The sequence below is a fragment of the Notamacropus eugenii genome, chromosome 1 (genome assembly GCF_028372415.1).
Source record: "Notamacropus eugenii isolate mMacEug1 chromosome 1, mMacEug1.pri_v2, whole genome shotgun sequence".
In the NCBI taxonomy this organism is placed as follows: Eukaryota; Metazoa; Chordata; class Mammalia; order Diprotodontia; family Macropodidae; genus Notamacropus; species Notamacropus eugenii.
The window spans coordinates 217,270,293-217,292,231 of record NC_092872.1 but is presented as its reverse complement, the minus strand read 5'-3'; the positions used below and the strand labels follow the sequence as shown (position 1 = coordinate 217,292,231).

General features: G+C 40.5%; 2 protein-coding genes across 12 annotated transcripts in view; one reads left to right on the top strand and one right to left on the bottom strand.

Annotated features, from left to right (window-relative positions):
• Positions 1 to 10,325, bottom strand: part of SHLD2 (shieldin complex subunit 2) — an 82,844-nt gene extending 72,519 nt beyond the window's left edge. For 5 of the 11 annotated variants that reach the window (XR_011971343.1, XM_072627291.1, XM_072627318.1 and 2 more), the window contains exons 1-2: positions 7,530 to 7,825; positions 4,785 to 4,854 (exon numbers count right to left, since the gene is read on the bottom strand). The gene's annotated coding sequence lies outside the window, so the exon portion shown is untranslated. The other 6 variants (XM_072627297.1, XM_072627311.1, XM_072627293.1 and 3 more) reach the window with 5 other exon arrangements.
• Positions 7,972 to 21,939, top strand: part of GLUD1 (glutamate dehydrogenase 1) — a 35,676-nt gene continuing 21,708 nt past the window's right edge. The window contains exons 1-2 of the mRNA XM_072627320.1: positions 7,972 to 8,596; positions 21,624 to 21,704. Of these exons, the coding sequence (XP_072483421.1) occupies positions 8,164 to 8,596; positions 21,624 to 21,704 (514 nt within the window). The 5' untranslated portion in view covers positions 7,972 to 8,163. The remainder of the gene's footprint in view (positions 8,597 to 21,623; positions 21,705 to 21,939) is intronic.

Sequence of the window (21,939 nt, the reverse complement as noted above, 5' to 3'; positions counted from 1 at the left end):
GCCTCCAGTACAAAGTTTCTGGTTGACATTTAAAGTCCGTCACAAGCTGGTTCCAGCTGACATTGCTGAATTTACCCATTCCATCATACTCAAGGATACCCATGTCTCCATAGCAGTGGACACTGCCCTCTCATCATAACAACTATCTGAACTCATCCTTCATACTATTACCAATCCTCGTTCTCTCCTTATTGAAAAGATTTTCAACCCAAGACTGCCGCCACTGAGCACTCCCTTAACATCAATCCCTCAACCCAATTATGTCTATCCCTTCCACTGTGTTTTTTCCCTTTCTTGCTCCTTCTATCTTCTTGCACCAAATGAGACCTGGCTCCCTCTTCCGTGATCACTCTTTCCAGCCCTGCTGCACTCTCACTCATATATCCACTCATGCTGTTCCCCCCTCTTCTTTGGATGAGGGATGAAAACACTTCTTGCTCACCACTGCCACTTTCGGATTCTCCCTCTATCACCACCACTCACAAATTTCTCCTGTAAAGTTCACCAAATCTCCATCACTCAATCAAGATTGGGGTAGCTGTTGTCTACTGACCTCCAGCATACTCTTCTTCCTTCCCTCACAAGTTTGGTGCCTGGCTCAGTCTTTGTCCTCTCCCCAACTCTTGCCCTCCTACTCGAGAACTCCAACTTCAATGGTGCTCCTTCAAACACCCTAACCTCCAAATTCCTCAATTCACTCATTTCCATAAATTACTCTTCCACTTCAACTCAGTTCCACATAAAGATGGTCACACCCTTAACCTTGGCATCACCCAGAAGTGTTCTGCTTCTATGCTGATGAACTCTGAAACCGACTTATTTTTATTATTCTCCCTCTCCCTCCGCCTTGCCAACCCAAATCCTATTCTTCCTTCAAACCATGACCTCCAATTCCTCCATCCCTCATTTCTGTTAGGACATCATCCCTACACTAGCTACATTCACCTCCCTTCTCTATCTTGATAAACCAGCTCAACTCTACACTGTCCTCTTCTTGAGACACCAGTCACCTGCCTCCTTAACCTACTGAAGTTATTGCTCTGTCAAGCCTCAGCCTCAAATTACTCCCACCATCTGCTGCCTTCACTCCTAAATCATGAGTGCTGAACAAAGCTAGGGAAAGTAACAAAACTGTGCTAATTGGGTCCACTACAAATTTATGTTACCCCACTAAGACAAGTCAATCCTTTTATACTCCCTTAACTGACTCATTATCCCACTCACCACAGCAGCGCTTCCAAACCTTTTCATCCCTCCTCAAATATCCCATGGCTCCTCAATCCCTACACCCTCAGCTGAGAACCCTGACTCATATTTCTCCAGAAAAATTGAGGCCATTCTACTGAGAGCTCCCTCTTCTCCATTCTTCCTCAATTCCTAACACTTAGATGCCTTCTGCCATCATCACCTTCTTTGCTCATCTCACACAAAGAGATGGCCATCCTGTTTGCCAAGGACAAACCTCTACATACAAAAGGGATCCCATTTCCATCCTATCTTGTCCAGAAGATAATTCCTCTGTCATCCTCGTTCTTTAACCTTCAATCTCTCCATCTTCTGGCTGCTTCCTTAGTGACTACAAACATGAAAAATGCAAACAACAAGAAGTGTCTCCCATCCTCAAAAAACCTTAACTAGATCCAGCCCATCTCATTCTTGTGGCTAAACTTCTTGAAAAAGCTGTCTATACTTGATGGTTCTCATCTCTCTGCAGGTGAAAACAAAGTTGGCTTATAACTTCATTATTTAATTGAAACTGTTCTCTCCAAAGTTATCAATGATTTCTAAACTGACTAATCTAATGGTTTCTTTCGCAATCCTCATTTTTCTTGATCTCTCTGCAGCCTCTGACTCTGTCAATCACTTTATTATTTTTTATTTTCTTCTCTCTAGTTTTCCTGATGATGCTATCTCCTGGTTCTCTTATGTGGGACTACTTTTATTTTTTTCAGTTAAACTATTGACTGTTTTTGATTTGTTCTTTGTCTCATTTACTCTTTAGGATTAAGTTACATATTAATTTTTAATCTTTGTTAGAGTCCCTTTATTGAATGAAATTTTATGGCATCACAGTCACTAAAAGATATATTTACAATTTCTACTTTTCTACATTTGTGCAGTATTTAATGCCCTAATACATGGTAAATTTTTATGCATACCATACACAGCTAACAATAGGTATACTTTTATCTATTCTCATTCAGTAATCTCTAAATGTCTATCACAACTAACTTTTCTAAAATTCTATTCATTCCCTTAACTTTTTTCTTTAATTTTCTGGTTTTATATTTATCTAGATCTGAGAGGGTAAACTGAAGTCCCCTACTATTTGGTTTTATGGTCTACTTCCTTCTGTAACTCATTTAACTTTTTCTATGCCATTTGCTGCATCTATCTTTAGTACTGATATTAATTCATTGTCCATGGTACCGTTTAGCAAAATGTAGTTTTTTCTGTTTATCTCTTTTAATTAGTCTATTTTTGTTTTTCCTTTTGTCTGAGATTATGATTGCTACTCCTGCTTTTTTTATTTCAGTTGAAGCATAACAGATTCTGCTCTAGTCCCTTATTTTAATTGTGAGTTTCACTCTGTTCCAAATGTATTTCCTATAAACCATTGTTGAAGTCGGGTTTCTATTAAATTCTGCTATCCTCTTCTATTTTATGTGTGAGTTCATCCCATTTACTTTCACAGTTATGGACCTCTATTTTCCTCCATCTTATTCTCTTATACTTTTTCTTCTCCTTTTCTCCTTGACTCCTCTTTAGGAGTGTGTAATGCTTCTGACCACTGCCTCCCTTAATCTATTCTCCCCCTCATTCCCTCCCCATACCTTTTCCTTAGCTCCTTTTCCTCCTATTTTCCTGTTTCTATATATGCATGTATACTTCCCTCTTTTAGGCAGTTCAGATAAGAGTAAGGTTCAAGTATCACCTACTCTTCCCCTACTGTCTTCTCTACTATATGAACTCTTCCTTGTGTACCCTATTTATGTACTATCCCAATCAGAATTTGGACTGGTGAATTTTCTAGATTGTTGTGGAGAAGGGATAGTGGCAAGCTAAACTCAATCGCTTCTTCTCACTCTACCATCTTAATTCAGCCTCTCCCTAGTCAGTTTTCTCTGCTGAATCTTTATCTAGGTCACACCCACAAACAGTCTGTGTCCTTTGAGGTTTTGTTCTGGGCCCTCTTCTCTATTTAACTATTTTGCTTGTAATCTCATCAATTCCCAACAGATTTTACAACAATCTCTACACTTATGATTCTCAGATTGATTCAGCCCTACTTCTCTTTCTGATCTCTGGTCTTATATTTCCAGCTGCCTACTGAACATCTCAAACTGGGTGTCCTGTAGATATCTTAAGCTCAACATATGTAAAACTGAATTCATTAACTTTATTCCCTCCTCTCCCCTCGCAATTTCCCCATTACTGTCTTGGGTACCAATCTTCCCTGCCATCTTTGACTCCTCACACTCTCTCACCTTCCATATGTCTTATGTCAAGTTCTGTTGATTCTACCTTTATAACATCTCTCCTGTACACCTTCTTCTTTCCCCTCACAATGATACCACTATGGTGCAGGCCCTCACCTCCTCATACCTGGACTATTTCAAGAGTGCTGGTTGATCTCCCTGCCTCTACTTTCTCCCTACCTCCAGTCCATCCTCTACTCAGTTGTTAAACTGATGTTCTGAAAGTACAGGTCTAATCAGATCACCTTCCTGCCCCCCAATTCAATAAATACTTCAGTGGCCTCCTAGCTCATGCAGAATCAAATGTAAAATCCTCTACTTGGTAGTCAAAACCCTTCATCATAATCAGGCTTTCCCATCTTTCCATTCTTCTAACACCTCACTTCTTCTTTCCCCACTCGCCTGCTTCCATGCAGTTCCTCACACACACCTCTATCTCCTGACTCCAGGCATTTTTACTGACTGTCCTCCATGCCCAGATCTCCCTCCTTCCTTGTTTATGCCTCCCTGTCTCTCTGGTTTTCTTCAAATTCCAACTAAAATGTCATCTATAAGAAGCTTTTCCAAGTCCTCCTTAAGCTCTCAGTGCCTTCCCAATTTATCCTTCCTTGTTGAAAGTGGATTTGGGGGAGAATATGACTGACTCCATTTTATGCAATGTCTGCTATTATTTCATAAAGGTACTGAATGTCTCCTTCAGTACCTCCCTTTCCCCAATGATTTTACTGTTTCAAGAAAGCCTGAATAGTTCCCAAGAATTCATCCACTTCTCTTTATCTCAGCTAATAAGGCCTTATTAGGAGCTTAACAAATGCTTGGACCAATAAAGAAGATACGATTTTCTTCAATCTGGGGTAAATGGCTACCCTGAAGACTGAGACATTGTCTTTTTACGTTGTTGTATCCCTAGGTACAGCTAACAGTTTGATGCACTCAATAAATGCTGGTTGAATGAATGAGATTCAATAAAACAAATCCTTAAAATGTTCCTTCAATTTGTATTAGTATGTGGTTCACGGTTAGTTAAATATTTCTTTTCATATAGGCTATACCTATCAAAAAATATTAACTTGGACAGTAAAATCCAGCTTTTAATGAACTTTCTTTAAAAATATATGATTATCCTATAGCAAAAAATTCAATTTTAAGTGAAAAGTTATCACAAATTTCTAGCTTTTAATTTATATCATTCACTTGTACTACTTGTACTACTTTACCTTTTGAAATACACTTCAAAAATATAAGCTGTAAGTCAGATGTCCACATACGTATACGTAATATAATCTAGTGAAGGCAAATACTTACCTCAACTTCCTGACCATAAGCTGGTAAGATATCTACCCAAGATGCATCAGTTGACACAGCATATATTTCACTAAAAATGAAAAGATATATTTCTTTTAATGAAAATATTTAACAAATGATGGTTAACTCAACCAATATATAACTGCATTTATAGAAAAGGAAGTTGTCAATAACAGAAGTACATTTCTAAATAAAGCCTTTCCAAATTTCCCTGTTAGTGCCTGTTTTTCTTCTTCAACCACTTTCCATTAAATTCCCTTGTATTTATTCTGCATATATTTCTATACATTCTTGTTTTCCTTAAAATGTTAGACTCCTGAGGGTACAGATAATCCCCAGAGTTTAGCACAGTGACTAGACGGCAAGAATTACTTAATAAAATGCTTGTTGATTTTGAGATCACTGAATCAATTAGGAAAAATGCTATTCAGCAACATTTGAGAATACTGTGAAAATTAAAGAATTTCTAGTACATGTTCCGCTGGGTAAATTAAATATCTTAGTATTGATACTAGTTTCTAAGTCACCTAAATTTATCCATTAAAAACTGTAATAATACATGTAAGCTGATGATTTAATATTTGTTGGATTAACAATCTGAATCATTGTACTTCTAAATGCCTAATTTACAACTAAGGAAGAATTTACTATCTAGTTCTATATTAAAACCTTCCTTGTGAGAAGCAAAAATATGAAGTTAATGCCACATGGAGGTATCATACAGATTACATAATACTTGTAAATATGGGAAGAGAGCAAACACACCTGCAGGGAAAGTCTTGCAAGAACCATTTGATATTTTTTTTAGTCAACTATATTGCTACTCGTTCAGATGAAACTTTACAAATTATCACTAAACTAATACAATATTCCTAAATAAGAATTTAATGGAATTGTATTTAGGATAATTAAATAATAGCTGAAAAGAACCTCAGAGAGCATCTAGTATAAACCTTTACTTTTCTAGATGAAGAAATTGAAACGTTGAGAAGCTAGATGAATTGGGCCAAGGTCACAAAGTAATTTCCTATTTTTAAAATACAAAGGATATATTTCATAGTATAGAAAGGAAAGCTGCAAATTAATCGTGTTAACTGTGAATTTCCTGTAGTTCATTCACTGACATTAATGAAAAATCTGAGTGGAAAAACAATAGTCTCCAAAACATCTTCCTATTTTAAGGTTTGTCCCCTATTACATCATCTTAAACATCAGATTAATCTCAATGATTAATATTATCTACCTCACTCAAAAAAAATGCTTCCTTTAGTCTTCAGGTGGTATCACATTCTTCATTCTGGCAATCAATTGAATTTGCTGACAATCAGATTTCTACAGCGCTAATATTTAATCGCAGAACGTTTATCTCCTCCACGTTTCCATTACAATGGACTTATTTTTCCACTCCTTCAGAAGCCTAATCATACATTAGATCAGGAGTACTGGGCTTTGATTATGAACAATTGATCCAACATTCCCAGCGGGGCTGTCCCTCTCACTGCCTACCTTGCCATCTCCTGGAGTGCTCCCCTTACCCAGCTCCAAACCTTTGCCTGCTAATAACTCTATGAATTTCCCCGGGGCATGACTTCATTAAAGGTCCGGAAATGAACACTGCTTGGTCTAGCACTCCATCCCCTGAGCCAGCCTGCCAGTTCACTGATACTGGGGGCTTATCCATTAGTTCCCAGACTCGGCCTTCCTGGTTACTGTGGCTACTGGATCGGTGTGAAGGGCCCTCAACCCAAAGCTACCAGGTACCCCACCTTGATCCCCAAGCATGCCACCTGTGACTATGGGAATGGGCAGGGAACGCCTTCCAAGGGTCACCCCATGTTTTGTTCGGAGACCAGGGGCTGTGGCGGCCCGGAGATGCGGCTGAGGGCCGCCGCAGCCCCCGCCTCCCTGCAGACCCCAGAGGACTCGGGCCCTCAGCCCTCATCCTGGCAGGTGCCCGTGCAGATGGGGCCGGGCCCCGGCTCCTGAAGAGCCGGCATGGAGTCCTCGTCCGACGGCTCCACGTAGGGAACACGCGGGCACTGACAGCATGGCAGGACTTCGCCCAAGTTTGGGGCAGCACAACTTACTACTTAAATGAAAAACGAACACAGAGGGACATTTCGCTTTGCACCCTAAGGACCACACGAGGCCTCGTCGCCTCCGTTAGCCTTTCCCTCATTAGCCAAGCGATCTCTCAGAGCCAGGTCCGCCGCGCTCTTCTGCTCCCGCCCCTCCCCCACACGTGGACGGCGCTTGGCTGATCTAAGAGACCCAGGGGCAGGAGCCTCGTCCTTAGGGTCGGACTCACGGGGACCACGGGCTTGGGGCAGGAAGGGACTGGGAAGGTCATCAATAGACTCCTCACTTCACAAACATGGAACCGGAGGCCCAGAGAGGCTAGGCACGTACTGCGTGCCAGGCCCTGGGGATACAAAAAGGGGCCAAGGCCAGTCTCCTCTGCCCGGGGCCGCCAGGTCTGCTGGACTAGGGGATTCGCCCAGGATCACACAAGGCGGCCGCTTTTGAACCCCGTCTTCCGGTGTCTGAGGTCAAAGCCGCCGCCGCAGCACGTGGCCTCTCCCTAGGACGCTGCCCTTCCTCCCGGGGTGGGGGGCGGGGGTCTGCACTCTAGGCCTCCGGTTCACGCCTCCCGCCTCAGGTCTCCCTCAGCCCGAGGCCGAGCCCCGGCTTTGGCCTTGCCGCCTTGCCAGGGCCTCTCCAGCCGCCCAGGGCCGGCTCACTGACCTCAGGAACCTCCGGGCCGCAGAGGCTGGGAAGGGCCGGGGAGGGCGCCGTCCGGAGGAGAGGAGGGGAGAGCCGGAAGGAGGAGGCGGAGCCCGACCCGGACCCTGCGGCGCTGGGAAGGAGGGGGCACGCTGCGGGCGGGGAGGAGCGCCGCGGTCCCAGTCCCCGTCCCCCGGGCGCGGCCAAGGCCGCGCGCCGACTGAAGACACGCCCTCTCCTTCCTCTCCCGCCTCCATCGCGCGCGGGCACGAGCGGGGCGCGCGGGCGAGAGGGCCGGAGGCCTCGAGCGCGAGGCGCAGGCCCGCGCGTCGGTCGTCATAGAGGCGGCGACCGCGGTGGCGTTGGGGACCAAGGTTCCCCCCCAACCCCTCCCCGCCCAGCAGCGGCGCTGGGCGCGCAGGCGCCCCCGCCCTTCCTCCTCGTCCCCGCCCCCGCGCCCCCGGCGCTCCTGCCATTAAAAGGCGTCGCTCTGGCCACCGTCCCGGAAAGCCCTAGCTTCGCTCCCCGTTAGGCAGCGATCGCCGAGAGGGGAGGAGGAAGCAGCGAGCCAGGAAGACAGCCTCGTCTCGAGGGGCCCTCCGTCCCGCAGCCCCCGTCTCCGAGCCGCCCCCCTCTGCGAGCCGCCGCCGCCGTCATGTTCCGCTACCTCGGGGAAGCGCTGCAGCTGTCCCGGGCCGGGGCCTCGGCCGCCGCCGCTGCCACGGACCCCGCCGCCTCCGCCCTGCTCCTGCGGGCCCGGGGCCAGCCCGCCGCCGCGCCGCCGGCCCCTCGACGCCACTACAGCGAGGCGGCCGGGGCCGGGGACGACGATCCCAACTTCTTCAAGATGGTGGAGGGCTTCTTCGACCGCGGCTCCAGCATCGTAGAGGACAAGCTGGTGGAGGACCTGAAGACGCGGGAGACGGAGGAGCAGAAGCGCAACCGGGTGCGCGGCATCCTGCGCATCATCAAGCCCTGCAACCACGTGCTGAGCGTCACCTTCCCCATCAAGAGGGACAACGGCTCCTGGGAGGTGATCGAGGGCTACCGGGCGCAGCACAGCCAGCACCGTACCCCCTGCAAGGGCGGTGAGTGCCCGGGCCGGGGGGCGGGGCGCGACCGAGGCTCCCCGGGACGGTGCTCCGGGCAGGGCGCACCCGTGCGGGGTTCTGGGTGCTAGTGTGCGGTTCTGAAGGAAAGTGCAGATGGCGCGCGCTGTGCGAGGCCCTGACGCCTGCTGCCCCTCGGAAAGACCAGGCAGCCCCCCGACCCTTGCGCCCAGGGAAAGTTAGCCACTGCGCTTCGTTTCGATGCACTGGAAGGTTTCCCAGGTCGCCCCAGGAGGTGTTCTTTACCGGGTCCCCCCCAAAGATGAGTGAGGGCGGCCCTGAGGATGTGACCAACTCACTGAGGGCCCCCCCGCCGCTTGGTGTTGGCTCGGGCACCCCAGGCGCCCCCGGATGACCGGCCCTCGCATAAACAAGCGCGGGGACAGCCAGCTTAGAGGCTCCTTGTGGCTAGCCCGCCAGCCAGTAGAATGAAAGAGCCCTGGGGGGTGTGGTAAGGGCGCGGCCAACTGCTGGTTGGGGACTGGGGAGGTACCGTATTATCCGGTCCCGATGGGCACTGGGCCGTCCGAGCACATCCTCCCTAGCCCACCTGGTTGAGCCCTTTCCTGGTCGTTTAATTTCGTTTCTTTGTGCAAAAAGAGAGAGCCTGTTGGTAGGAAATAGGAATTTCACAGAATACGGCCGAGCCTCTTCGGTGCTGAAGAGATCCTACTTAGGTTAGTTTGCTTATCAGGAAAATATAAACAGAGGTGGAAGAGCCGCCTACCTGTTCCCTGAAGTCCGACAAAGTTACGTGCCAGCCAGTGGGGGAGGGGCGCCAGCACTCGGTGTATTTGTGCCACGTTGGGCTCCTGCCCTAGTCCATTCTTTTCTGTCGGCCGCATTTAAGAGGTGGTTCCCAAACAGAGACTTGAGAAAAAGCTCCTTCTGCCAAGAAGTGGGGCAGTTTCCAGTGGTGCCAGCGCAGGAATAGCAGTTGCTTGGAACTGTCTTTTAATTGATCATCAGCTTAATGATTTACAGAATCTTACTTTATAAATCTGTATTGACCACCCATATGTGACCTTGGTAAGTAACTGCCAGCCGGGGTCAGTTTCCTCATTTTGCAGAGTAGCGGTGTATGTGGATCCGACGTCAGCAGCTCTTGTCCAGCCCCCTCATATTACACGGGTGAAACCCAAGCCCGGAGGGCTTGTGATTTTTCCAAGGTCGCACAGGGTGCCAGCGGCAGGATATGAACCCAAGTTCTCTGACTCCAGATCCAGTGCCCTTTTGAAGACTCATGTGCCATGCCCTGAGCATGGGCCCTTAGGCCTTAAGTTTTTTTATCAGTCACTTAAAAAAGGGATAGGTGACCTGCTTTAGACATCTACAAGTGATGAAGTAGAAGATCCCGGATCTTTTAACATGATGATGGTCTATTTACTCCATTGCCAGTTTTAATTTTCAAACCTTTGTAAGGTCGAATTTCTTTTTAGCCATCTTTTTAAACAAAGGGGAACCGTGTACAATATGAAACAATTGAAGCTTAATGCAAAGTCATCATATCTTCCTCTTGTTGCTGCAGCAAGATCCTTTAACTCCAAAGTATTGAATTTGGCAGCAAACATGGATGACTGTTTATAGTATAAATACTTGTTAAGAAGGAAACTGGAGTAGCTGAAGTCACTGAACACTTAAAAAAACTTGAAACAGTTCTGGAATAAATCAGTTTCCATACTCTGAATTAAATATTTTATTTTCATACCATTAAGATTTGAGGAATAACCTCTTCTGTGTAGTGTATGAACCTTCCCCAACCATTCTTCCCCCACAGAACAAAGAAACTAGATCTTTCAAATGAGTTCTTAATTTTTGAGTGGTTTATCTTCTTGGGAGGCTATATGTATATATATGCACACACACACACATATATATATATATTCTAGTGATGCTGTGATTAAAAAAATAACCAATTTTTGGACCTTTTAGAATTCTTTCAGAAACAATTGAGATATCCCATGATACAAATCATATGTGTTAGAATATAAAACTGTACTTAACTTTATGGAATATGCTTCACTCTGAGTAATTTAGCTGTTTACACAAATCAAGTTCACCCTGAAAGTATGAAAGCTCACATTTATGTGTCAACTTGAAGTTTGCAAAGTCCTTTGCTTGCCAGAGGTCACACAACTGGCAAGTGTTAGGTCCAGAATTTAGACTCGAGTCTCTTGACTCCCAAGTTCAGTGCTCTGTCCATAGCATCACACTGTATTGGAAGTATTTAGAACAGGCTTTTACAACCTGTGGCTCACCACAGGAGGAAAACATCATCTACATTTTTTGCAGTTTGCCTGAAATCCTTTTGGCAGACAGTGGGCCCCAGGTTCTGCAGGCCTGATTTAGAAGAACATGCTGCAGAGTAATATTTTGAGCCTCAAACACTTCTTCCCCAGGGTGACTACTTTGACAGGTATAGAACTTGTTTATTAGCTTTGGAATATTTGCTTAGAATCAATTAAAATATGGCTTTTTGCTTTCTTATGTTACAATATATATCTTTAAGTAGATAAATTGTGTCCATAGAACAAATTTCCTACCCGTGTTTGATTTGTTGTTTATTTTAAAAGAGCAGTCTGTTATAATTTACATTTAATTCTATAGAATATCATTTCTAGAATGTATTTGCAGTATACACACATATACATATAACTTGAAGATTTTTGTCCCATCTTGATTCTTATTCTCAGAATTTGGGCTGGGGTGTTATGGGTAATTTATTGTTTTCTTAAACACTTAAATGTATAATAACTATCTAAATGTTGAATCTTTAGTGGTTGGGGTTAGTATACAAGCTACAGTTATTGATACCCTAATGACTTATGGAAAAAATTTCAACCTTTTTAGTAGAGAACTAATTTATGTGCTAAGACAAAGACATGATTAGATATTTGCTAAGATATCTAATTTTAGATATTTTCAGAAAACAGTACAGATTCTTTAACTACCTTTGATAGATACTTTCTTTGTAGATACACATTATTTTGATTCTTTTTTTACTAATAATTTTCTTTAGTTTTTCTAAACTAATCATTAGGATCCTAGATTTAGAGCCAAAAAAGACCACCAAGGTCATCTCCTAGTGGTATCAAACTCAGAAATGGTGGCCATGAAACTAGGCATGAGGTTCCTTACATGTCACATATTGACTTGGAAAACCACTTTTATGTATTTACTTTTTTTTTAAATACACCAACAAAATAAAATCAGGAACTACATTTTAATCTGGTTCTGGCCTCCAGAGTATTGTGGATCCCATTCATTTGACAACCCATCAGCTTCATTCTGCTGTGGGATTGTGACTTTCCCAAGGTCACACAATTTTAGAAGCAAGGTTTTGAACCAAGGAGCTGACTCCCAAACTTGGTGGCTTTTCTGCTACATCATGCTATTTCTAGTAAAAATCTGACACTCTTCCTTTTGAAAGTCATCATAACAACTTTATTTCAATTACTTCTATTTTACCAAAGAAATCCTAATAATTATCATTCTTTCAGGGGCCTTTCTTAATGTGTACTTCAGTTACAAATCTAAAGATAAACATGAATATGCCTCATTTCTTTGTTCTTGCTAAGTAACTTTTATAGCTAGAACACAAAGAAGACAGCAATTTGACAAGTAAATGTGCTGAAGTGACATCTTTTCAAAGACTTAAGTATTAATAACTTTACAAAAGAGATTTTGGATCCACAAACGAGTTGAAAAATTGTATTTTCTACTCGGTGTTTCTCCCTTTTTCTTAAAAATCTTTACAAGGTATTCAACTCAATGTTAGCATATAACTTGGAAAACTTATTGGACAGAATGAGAGAAATTCATTTTACTAGTGAGTCTAGCTAAAGATTATATTATATTTGGATGGGTTCTCTGCTGAAGGAAGATCCATTAAGCCAATACCCCAGAAGATGTTTTAAGAATCCTCTACTTGACACCAGGTTACATGTTACAATATTGGCTAACTACATTATCGGTTGTTGTCCTTGTAAAAAGAAAAAAAACCCCACCAGCGTCTCCTGTGACTTTTGATGCTGTTTTTAAATAATGTAGCTTTGTTGCTTTTACAAAAAATGAAAATAACACCTTTATTTCTTAAGATTTCAGAGAGGGTAGACAGCTATGATATGACCAATGGTTCATTTTGCATCACTTAATTTTCCAATAACTTGCTCTTTAAAAAAAAAAAAAATTCGGGCAATGATGTTCTCTGTGCAGAAAGACAAACATTTAATGCCTAGTCTGTGTAAAGTCAACCTAACAAGTACATGAACATTATTAATAGCAGAATGAAGAGCATTGTACTTTAAACCTCAATGTCATGGCAATTTTTAAGAAATCATCTTTTTTGTTAAAATAAGTGTATAAGAAACTTTGGTTTCTTGTTATATATTGTTTAGGAAATGATAGGTGGAGGGGGGAGTAAACAATGACCAAGTGAGGCTAGGGCTATTGTTGGCCAATTAGTGAGAACCAGTGATCTGGGTTTAAGGCATAGTCCTTAAGAAAGAAATCTAGCTTGTAAAAGCCAAGATATCTTGGGACATTTCAGTGATCAAACTTTACATTCCTTGGATCTTCCCCTCCCAGATGTATAGATGTATAAGTATTACACATGTATGTGTGTGTGTATGTATATATACATAAATATACATATACAGAGAGTGTGTTTGTGTGTGTGTGTGTGTGTTTTTTAAACTAGGTAAAAGAGGCCATTCTTTGCCTCATTTCTTACCTAGCCTCGCTTACTGCATAGGCATTGCCTCAGTCAAACTGAGACCTGGGAAAGACCTTAACTTAAAAAGGCAAAGGTCTCCAAGTGCCATCTCCAGTCATCCTGATCTACATCTTCCCACTGAAACCAGATGGCTCTGGGAGAGAAAGTGAGGCTGGTGACTACTGCACAGCCTTCCCTCACTTAAATCTGGTTCAGTTGAAAGACATGACATCACCTTCCTGATGTCTTAGCTCTCTTTGAGAACAAAGGATAATAACAGCAGCCCAGCCTTTATTTTAAAGATGATGAAAGGGTGGTAAGTGCCTGGATTACCCAGATTGTCTCAGAAGTGGCATTTGAACTCAGATCCTCTGACTCTTTAAGCTGATGTTCTTTCCATCGTTTTAATTTTCCTTTATGTTATTATCGTGGTTATTGGGTACATTGTTTTCCTGGTTCTGCCTATTTCATTCTGTATTACTTCATAAAGTTCTCCTTTTGTTTCTATGAATTAGTAATATTCAGTTTCATGCAACAGAACAACATTGCATTCTATTCACATACCATACTTTATTTAGTTATCCTTCAATTGATGAACACCTATCTTATTTCCAATTCTTTGCTGTAACTAAGAATGCTATTACAAAGATTCTTGTGTTTTCCTCCATTCTTGACTTCCTTTGAGAATAAATACTTTAATGCTTAGTAGTCTGTGGGTGAGAGGGTCTGCACAGTTAATTGATTTTGGGAGAATGATTCAAAATTGTTTTCCAGAATGGTTGAGCTAATTCATAATTCCATTCTTTCATCTTAGAGAAAATGATGAACTTTAGTGAAGAGCTGTTTGTATGTTTTTTTGAATAATATCTAATCAATCTCTAATACAAATTGTCTGAAAACTATCCTAAATGGGTCTAGCCTTTAATTTAGATATTCCCTACCACATTTCCTAGGAATAAGTCGGCAAAATAATATGATGATTTCCTTAAATGAAATTTTTTCCTTCAGTGATTATTAAAATCTCTAAGACAATTCTCAACGTTTTTCCCCCCACATCCCGAAGTGAACAAAGAAAAGTCTCAAAGTTGCCATGGTCATTTTGTCCCTAGTGTTGAGAAAATGAAATGTAGCTTTAATGGTCTACTTTGGTGGTATCTTTGCCTCTAGAGTGGTGGTTCCTCTTGAAAAAGAAAAGGCATGGTTGTCATAAATGCTATTTTTCATACTTAAGTGTTATAAGACCTAAATCAAAGGACACTATTGAAAACAAATGTGATTGTTTTTATTGCATACGAAAAGCAGTTAAGAATCCTACTTAAGTCTTCCTGCCTGCCATGTCTTTTGTTAAAGCAGTTGTCAAGAAAACAAATTGTATTCATGCAATAAATTTTCTGATAAGAAAAAAGTATTATGGCATTTGCCCCTTTGGCAGTCTTGTGAAGCCTATGGACTTCTTGGAATAATATTTTTAAAGGCAAAAAATAAAAGCTTATAACATAACAGAGGAAGCCAATTGTGTTGAAATAGAGCTGTCAAAATATATTTTTAAAATTAAAGTTCGTAGGCCTTGGATTCAGAACACCTACTCCATCCCCATGAAAGCACAGATTCAGAACAAAAAAAAAATTACTCTAATACACAGTAATATGCTGTAAATTACTGTAATATACAGTACATTTTTGGAGACTCATGAAAAGAGCTAAAACAAGTTTTTAATTTTTAAAGAGTAAGACTCTAATTATCTGAGACATAGGTAAACATTCATTAAGTACCTGCTAGAAGCAAGGCACTATGTTAGGTGGTTTCCCCAGCTTTTTTCAAAGGAGTAATTTTTAAATAGCTTCCTTTCTCCCTGTCTACCCTCACTCACCTTAAAAAGCAAAGGAATGTGTATTAGTTAGCTGTGAACTTGCTTTTCTTTCCCTGGGAATCACACTATTCTTTATGAAAGTCTTTAAGAGTTTCCAATTTTTCAGAATTCCTTCCTTTGCTAGAAGTTAAGTAGATGTGACCCAAATAAAGATTTAGTAATGCCTATCCAAGATCATTAGGAACGCAGCTCTTTTCTGTTTCAACATGAGCAGAAAGTAGAGAGGAATGCAGCTTAAAAGTGTTGTATTTTGAGTCCTGGCCAAGTTTTAATGAAGGGGCAGAATCAAGTGAATAATTGTATATGATTTTATAATAAATAATTTGCCTTACAAATAATTATTAATAAATTAATAGTAATAATTTAAGTAAAATTAACTGTAGAGTCTACTTGAGTGTTCATTCCAGGTGAAGGCATTTCCTATAGCTCTGATTTCTAAATTCATATAGGTAATAAAGGAACATTTTTAAATTTTATATGAATTAATAATTACTACTTTAACATTCTCTAAGGATCTATACTTAATTGATTCTAAGTATGCATTCTGTAGGAACAAACATAAATCTTAGATGTTCTTTGAGGATTGTTGTGACCTCCAAATTCATCACCTTCACTTGATCTCTTGGCCACGGTCTACAACACACCAAACTTAACCTGACAGCAATTGAAGAATCATCAACATTCCTCCTGGTTGGCACATGACCATGCTATAATGAGACATTAGACTAGAACTTCAGTGAGGACCTTATGCATAATAAATAGACACTGAAAAATCCTCATTGAATTGAGATTACAGATGGATGAGCAGAGCAGGATCATATTAGGAATGTCCTGGAAAGCTAGGTGGAGAAGTTTGTACTTGATAAAATAAGCAAGGGAAAATTTTTCTAGTTCCTTGACTAGTGGAGAAGAATTGCAGAATCTGAGGTAGAAGGGACTTGGGGAGGCCTCTTGTCCTACCTGTACCTAAACAGGAAGTCCAACAAGCTCTCTTCCAAGTAATCACATGGCTGGTGCCTGGAGAACTCTAGTTATGGAAGAACAAAGCACTTCCCTGGGGAGTCCTTTTGGATAGTCCCTCATTGTGAGGAAGTTTGTCTTTACGAAAATCTGCCTTTCTGCAGCTTCTACTATTTCTGGTTCTGGGGCCTGGATTTTGAAAGTAATGTTTTTAGGAAGATTCATCTGACCAGTACCCTGGTTCTCTAAGATTGTGAAGGCAGGAAAACCAGCTCTGTTAATAATAGTATTAAAATGTTAGAAATAATTGTAATTTCTGTAATTCCTCATTTTACACATGAGGAAGCCGAGTCCTAGAGTTAAAATTCTTCAAGGTAACTCAGTGGAGTGGATAGGACCTAGAGTTCTTTCCACTACAATATAGCATAGCACACTGTCTCCCTCTTATAGGGCTCAGCCCTGATATCCTGGATGATGGTGAAGATGACAGGGAAGGGTTAATAAAAAGTATGTTTCTGAAAAAGTCCAAAGGATAGAAGTTGATAGTTTGAGATACTAAAAGATTGGTGGTACCTAGAGACAGAAAGAATCCTGGGAAGAAGAGCTTATTTGGAGGAAAGGGATGAACTTTGAGCATACAGTGTTGGAGGCCACGGCAGAGCATATCCCAAGTGATCATTGGAAATAAGGGCTCAACGTAGGTTGAGCATCCTTGGCTAGAGAGTAGATTTGGGAATCACCCATATAAAACTATTTCTTGAAACTGTTAAGAATGGATTAGCTCACTAGAACTCATGAGAGTTCTTGGTACTACTTGATGAATTATCAGTAACTTCTTTTTTTAACTTTAGTACAAAAGCAAAATATAAGAAACCTGGCAACTTGTTCATTTTCTAGCTTAGTAATATACATGGTTCCTTTTGTCAGAGTAAGTTCACCTGGAGTCATCCTTTTTTCTTTGACATAATTCTGGTTTTCTGTATGTGAACACTCTCTGTGTCACACATTCAATTAGAAAAGAAGTCCATGAAACCCCACAAAAACTTGATATAAAAAAGACTGTTCAGCAATGTGCTGGTACTTGTTATTTTGTTCATGACCTTGTGCTAAGTCCTGGGAGGTGTCTTAAGAAGATTCCTGGACTCTTAGAGGCAGACAGGACTTCAGAAAACATCCCTTTTTTTTAATGTGGGGAAACATGTCCAAACTGCCATTTGATGATGTGGTCATGCAAAAAAGAAATATGTAAAGTTTGTCCAGATTCTGTTTTGATATACCTACCTTTACCATGCCTTTTCTGGTGAGGTTTCTATTATAAACTCTTATCTCTTCCACTACATTCTTAACTGAGCACCCTAAATCTAGGGCTTGACTGCCTTACACCTCTATGATAAGGTCATAAAGATTTATATTTGCAATGAACCTTAGACCATCTGGGTGAATCCAATAAGCAAAGCCATAGGTTTGTTTAAGAGATTAGCTAGATCTCCCCTTGCTCTCCAAACCTGATATAAAAATCAATTTTGTTTTGCAGTGATTAAAATGGAAAGTATGATGGGACATAAACTCAATGCACAAGCAGCATACTTTTCCCCAAAGTTGGATTTTGTGTTTAGACTTATCTTGAAATAATTATTAATAAACTAAATGATATTTCCCTTAAATAAACTAAGTGATATTTCCCTTAAGCAGTTGTTGGTCTCATTTTTATTTAACAGTGTTAATGATTTTCCTCAATCAAAAAAAGTTACATTGATTTAACTGAGCAAAAATGAATAATTTCAGTTTTCAATTGGTTACAAAGGGTAATCCCTAAGATCTATGTTAAAAGAGGAAAAGGGGGAAAATTGCCCATTCTTTTGTACTCATGTCCTAAAGTTCTTCTTTTACAGTTGATTATTTTGTGAGCTTGAGGGCAGGGACTGTTTTTTGTGTGTTTTTGCTTTTTTGTATCTCAGGCACTTAGCCTAGTCCCTCAATGTCAGGCATATAGTAGATGATTAATAAATGTTTAAAGAATGAACTAAAAGCATTTTAAAACATTCCCCCTTTTAGAAAATGCTCTTGAGAAAGATTCAACTTAGAGTTAAAGCAGATTCTCCTCCCTACCCCGCTGGAATGACTGATGTAAAGACAAAAGAAAATTTAAAACATTTAGGAAGAAAAATAGAATGGTTTTTAAAAATAGATCATTTTGTAGCCTTGTCTCCTGCTCTGTTGCTTTGCAGTTGAGTTCTGACTGGGTGTGGTTAGTAATTTTTTTTTTTACTTTGTAAATAAGAATATTCCTGGGTCTCATCCAGTGGAAACTTGAGTGTTTTCCTCTGTAATCCATAGAACAGTCATAGTTGGTTTCTGACTCATGTTATGATTTGCAGGCCTTTTTAATGGGCATTTTCCTTGTTTTGTAGTCTTTATGTCTCTTCATTTGTGTGGAGAATGCCTATATTATCATTAGGAATAACTGCTTTTGGTTACTTGATTATGAACAGTACTAAATGAGTAAATATTTGAATTCCCATTCTGTGTATACTGTGTACTGTGTAGAATTGGGAGAAATACAAAGTTTACTTAAGATAATCTGAAACTCTTCTGAGAAACGTTGGCCCTTGCCTATAGGCTACTCATCTTGTGAATGTTCTGAGATAGGCTGATTTTTGTCTGCATATGAGTTAAATTCTGAACAGTTAAACATTTTAGGATTGAGGTCACTTTGTACCTCTCCTGATATAAAACATCAGATCATCTTGAATGCCTAGTAGTTAAATCTAGTATACATCTTTAAAAGATCCATCAGCATAATTTTAAATGCAGTTAGGTACGCAAGTACTTGCCAGCTCACCTGATGATTAAGAACAAAAAGAATGCTACTGGATTTTTTTATTTTTGGCTTTTTTTTTTTTTTGAAGACATGACTCTAGGTAGTAAAGTAATTCTTTTAGAACCCTTTAAGACTTCCAAACCTAAACTCAATTTAGGATGTTATTTGGGGAAAAAAATAAAAATCCTGGTATTGTCACATTTTAGGCAAGATGCTTCTGGGAATTTGAATGATTATTTTATATAGTTTGGCAAAAATAGTAGAATTGTAAATAAGCATAGTTTACATTATCTGAAATTTGAAATCATGTTATTTTTAGATTCTTAAAAATTTTATCAAAAGCCTAGATGAAGAATTTTTAAAATGTAAATTAGATAAACATTTAAGTGCCTGATATATACAGTTCTCTCCTGTACATATTAAAGATGTGAGATTTTTTTCAACATATAAGCAGAGATGACTTAGTGATCATAAAGAAACATTAATCAGTTGTCATGAAAGTTTCATTAAATAATGTCTTTCATAGAATCCAAATAAGAGTGGGCCTTCTGATGTTCCTTATCACGGAGCAGGAAAAATCAAACGGATAAGAACCCTTATTCCACTCTATTATCATTTGGTGGGAAGTGTGTGACCTGTTATTGATGGGGCTAGGCCAGTATTTTATCAGGAGAAAGAGAGTGGGTGAGCTTGGAAGTCACATCAACAAAATGAAGCTGATTCCTGGTACAAAAACAGCAGTCTTCTTCCAGAGGTGCTCTGTGTCTCTATAATGAGATGCAAAATTAGCTGTGTTGACATGCATGCAAGTATAATTAAATATTGCACTTGAGGTTAGGCCTGGGTTTGAGGGCTGTGCCTCAGACAGTTACTTGCCTCAGACAGTTACTAGCTGGACAAAACCAGGCAAGTTACTTCACCATCATTCAGTCAACAAGCATTTCGTAAATGCTTTCTATGTGTCAACCACCACTAGCCTCTTCTTGTCAAGGGGCTTACCTTCTAACAGGGAAACAAGTACTTAAAAGTTATGTTACAGAATAACATGAGAATAAGTGCAAGATAGGTAGGGCTCTTGTATTGGGGAATAGGTTATTTAAGGCTTAGAAGGTGGTATTTGAACTTTGAGGTAGAGATGAGGAAGGTGTCCTCACAGGTATGAGGCCTGGCCACTGGAGAAGCAGAGACACAAGGCTGTGTGAGGGGGAGGGAGGTCAGTGTGGGTCCTCCTGATTACAGGCATGGAGTGCTCTGTCCATTTGCAGTGCCTAGTTGCCCATGAGTAAACACTTATTCACAGATGGAGAAGGGTGTTGAGCTGTTTTTACCACTTCCTACCAATATCTCGAGCTAAGGCAGGAGGCAGATAATTGGCAGTAGGAAAATAGTATGATTGTCAGCACCACTGTACTTGAAGGTGGTTTAAATCTGCAGTGTAACTTAAACTTCGTTGTATAGGAACAGATATTTTAAGATGGGATTATATGCTGAGAATACAACTCTATTTCTGTTGGTCTCATTACCATGAAAGACATTGTGTTTGCATTGTGTTGGTTAAATACAATAATCACTAGTGCAAACAGTTTTAAAATGTTAAAAAAGAGGCTGACATCAGTCAGTAAGCATATATTAAGCATTTACTGTATGCTAGGCATGGTGTTAAGTGCTAGGGATGCAATGAAAGTCAAAAAATTGTCTGCTGTCAAGAATCACAGACAAAATATAAATTGGATAATTTAATAAATAGATAAAATAAATAATAAATTATATTATAATTAGAATATATTATAATATAAATAAATATAAATATGTAATCTTATAAATAAAAGATAGTAAATATAAATTAGATGTATTCAGTAGAAGGAAGACACAAGCATGAAGAGGAAATCAGGTAAGGCTTCTTGGGGAAGACAGTATTTTAGCTGAGACTTTAAGGAAGTCAAGGAAGCCAAGAGGCAGAGATGAGGGGAGAGCAATACCCAGAGTCTGGAAATGGAGTGTCTTATGGGAGGAATAGTAAGGAGGCTGGTGCCACTGGGTCACAGAGCACAACAGAGGGGGAGAAAGGGAGAAGGGGGCCCAGTTGTGAAAGGCTAGAGGATTGGCTCATCAGAATGAGAGGATTTTCTATTGGATGTTGGGGAGGGAAGGGGGAAATGGAATATCAGCATCATGTAATTCTAATGTGTCATAAGAAATGATGCAGGGGTTGATTTCAGAGAAACCTTGAGAAGGCCTATATGAATTGAATTGAATTGAGTTGAATCAGTGAAGTAGACAGAGCCAGGAGAACAATTTATATAGTAATAACGATGTTACAAAGATGAACTTGGGAAGACTTGAAGAATTCTGATTAATGCTATAACCAGCTACAACTCTAGGAAATCTGTGATGATGCATGCTGTCCACCTCCCTCCAGAGAGAGAGATGGTGATAGACATAAGATGCCCAGTGAGACACACATGTTTGGACATGGCCAATGTGGGAATTTGTTTTGCTTGACTACATTTGTTATGGGAGGGGGGATGGTGAAGGGAGAGAAAATAAGGGCTTATTAGTTGAAAAAAAATGTGGTGTTTTTTTTTTTTAATCTACCTGTAGATCTTCTTAAATAATGCTTCTTTAAAACCTATTTTTATAGGTATCCGTTACAGTACAGATGTTAGTGTGGATGAAGTAAAAGCCTTGGCATCTCTGATGACTTATAAATGTGCTGTGGTTGGTAAGAGAACTTTTTTGTTTGTGGTAGGATGTTCTAAAAGTGCTCTAAGGTGTTAGAGAGAAAAGTGATGTTTGAATGTTATTTTTAACAAGGTACTGTAGCGTAAGGAATTGAAACTAAATTGTCATTAGAAGCATTATTAATTTTTTGAATTTTTTACTGTGGCTTTTGAGGCATATGTGTTTCCTTCTGTTGATATTTCCAAGAGTTTCTTTTTATGTGGGTAAACTTTCAT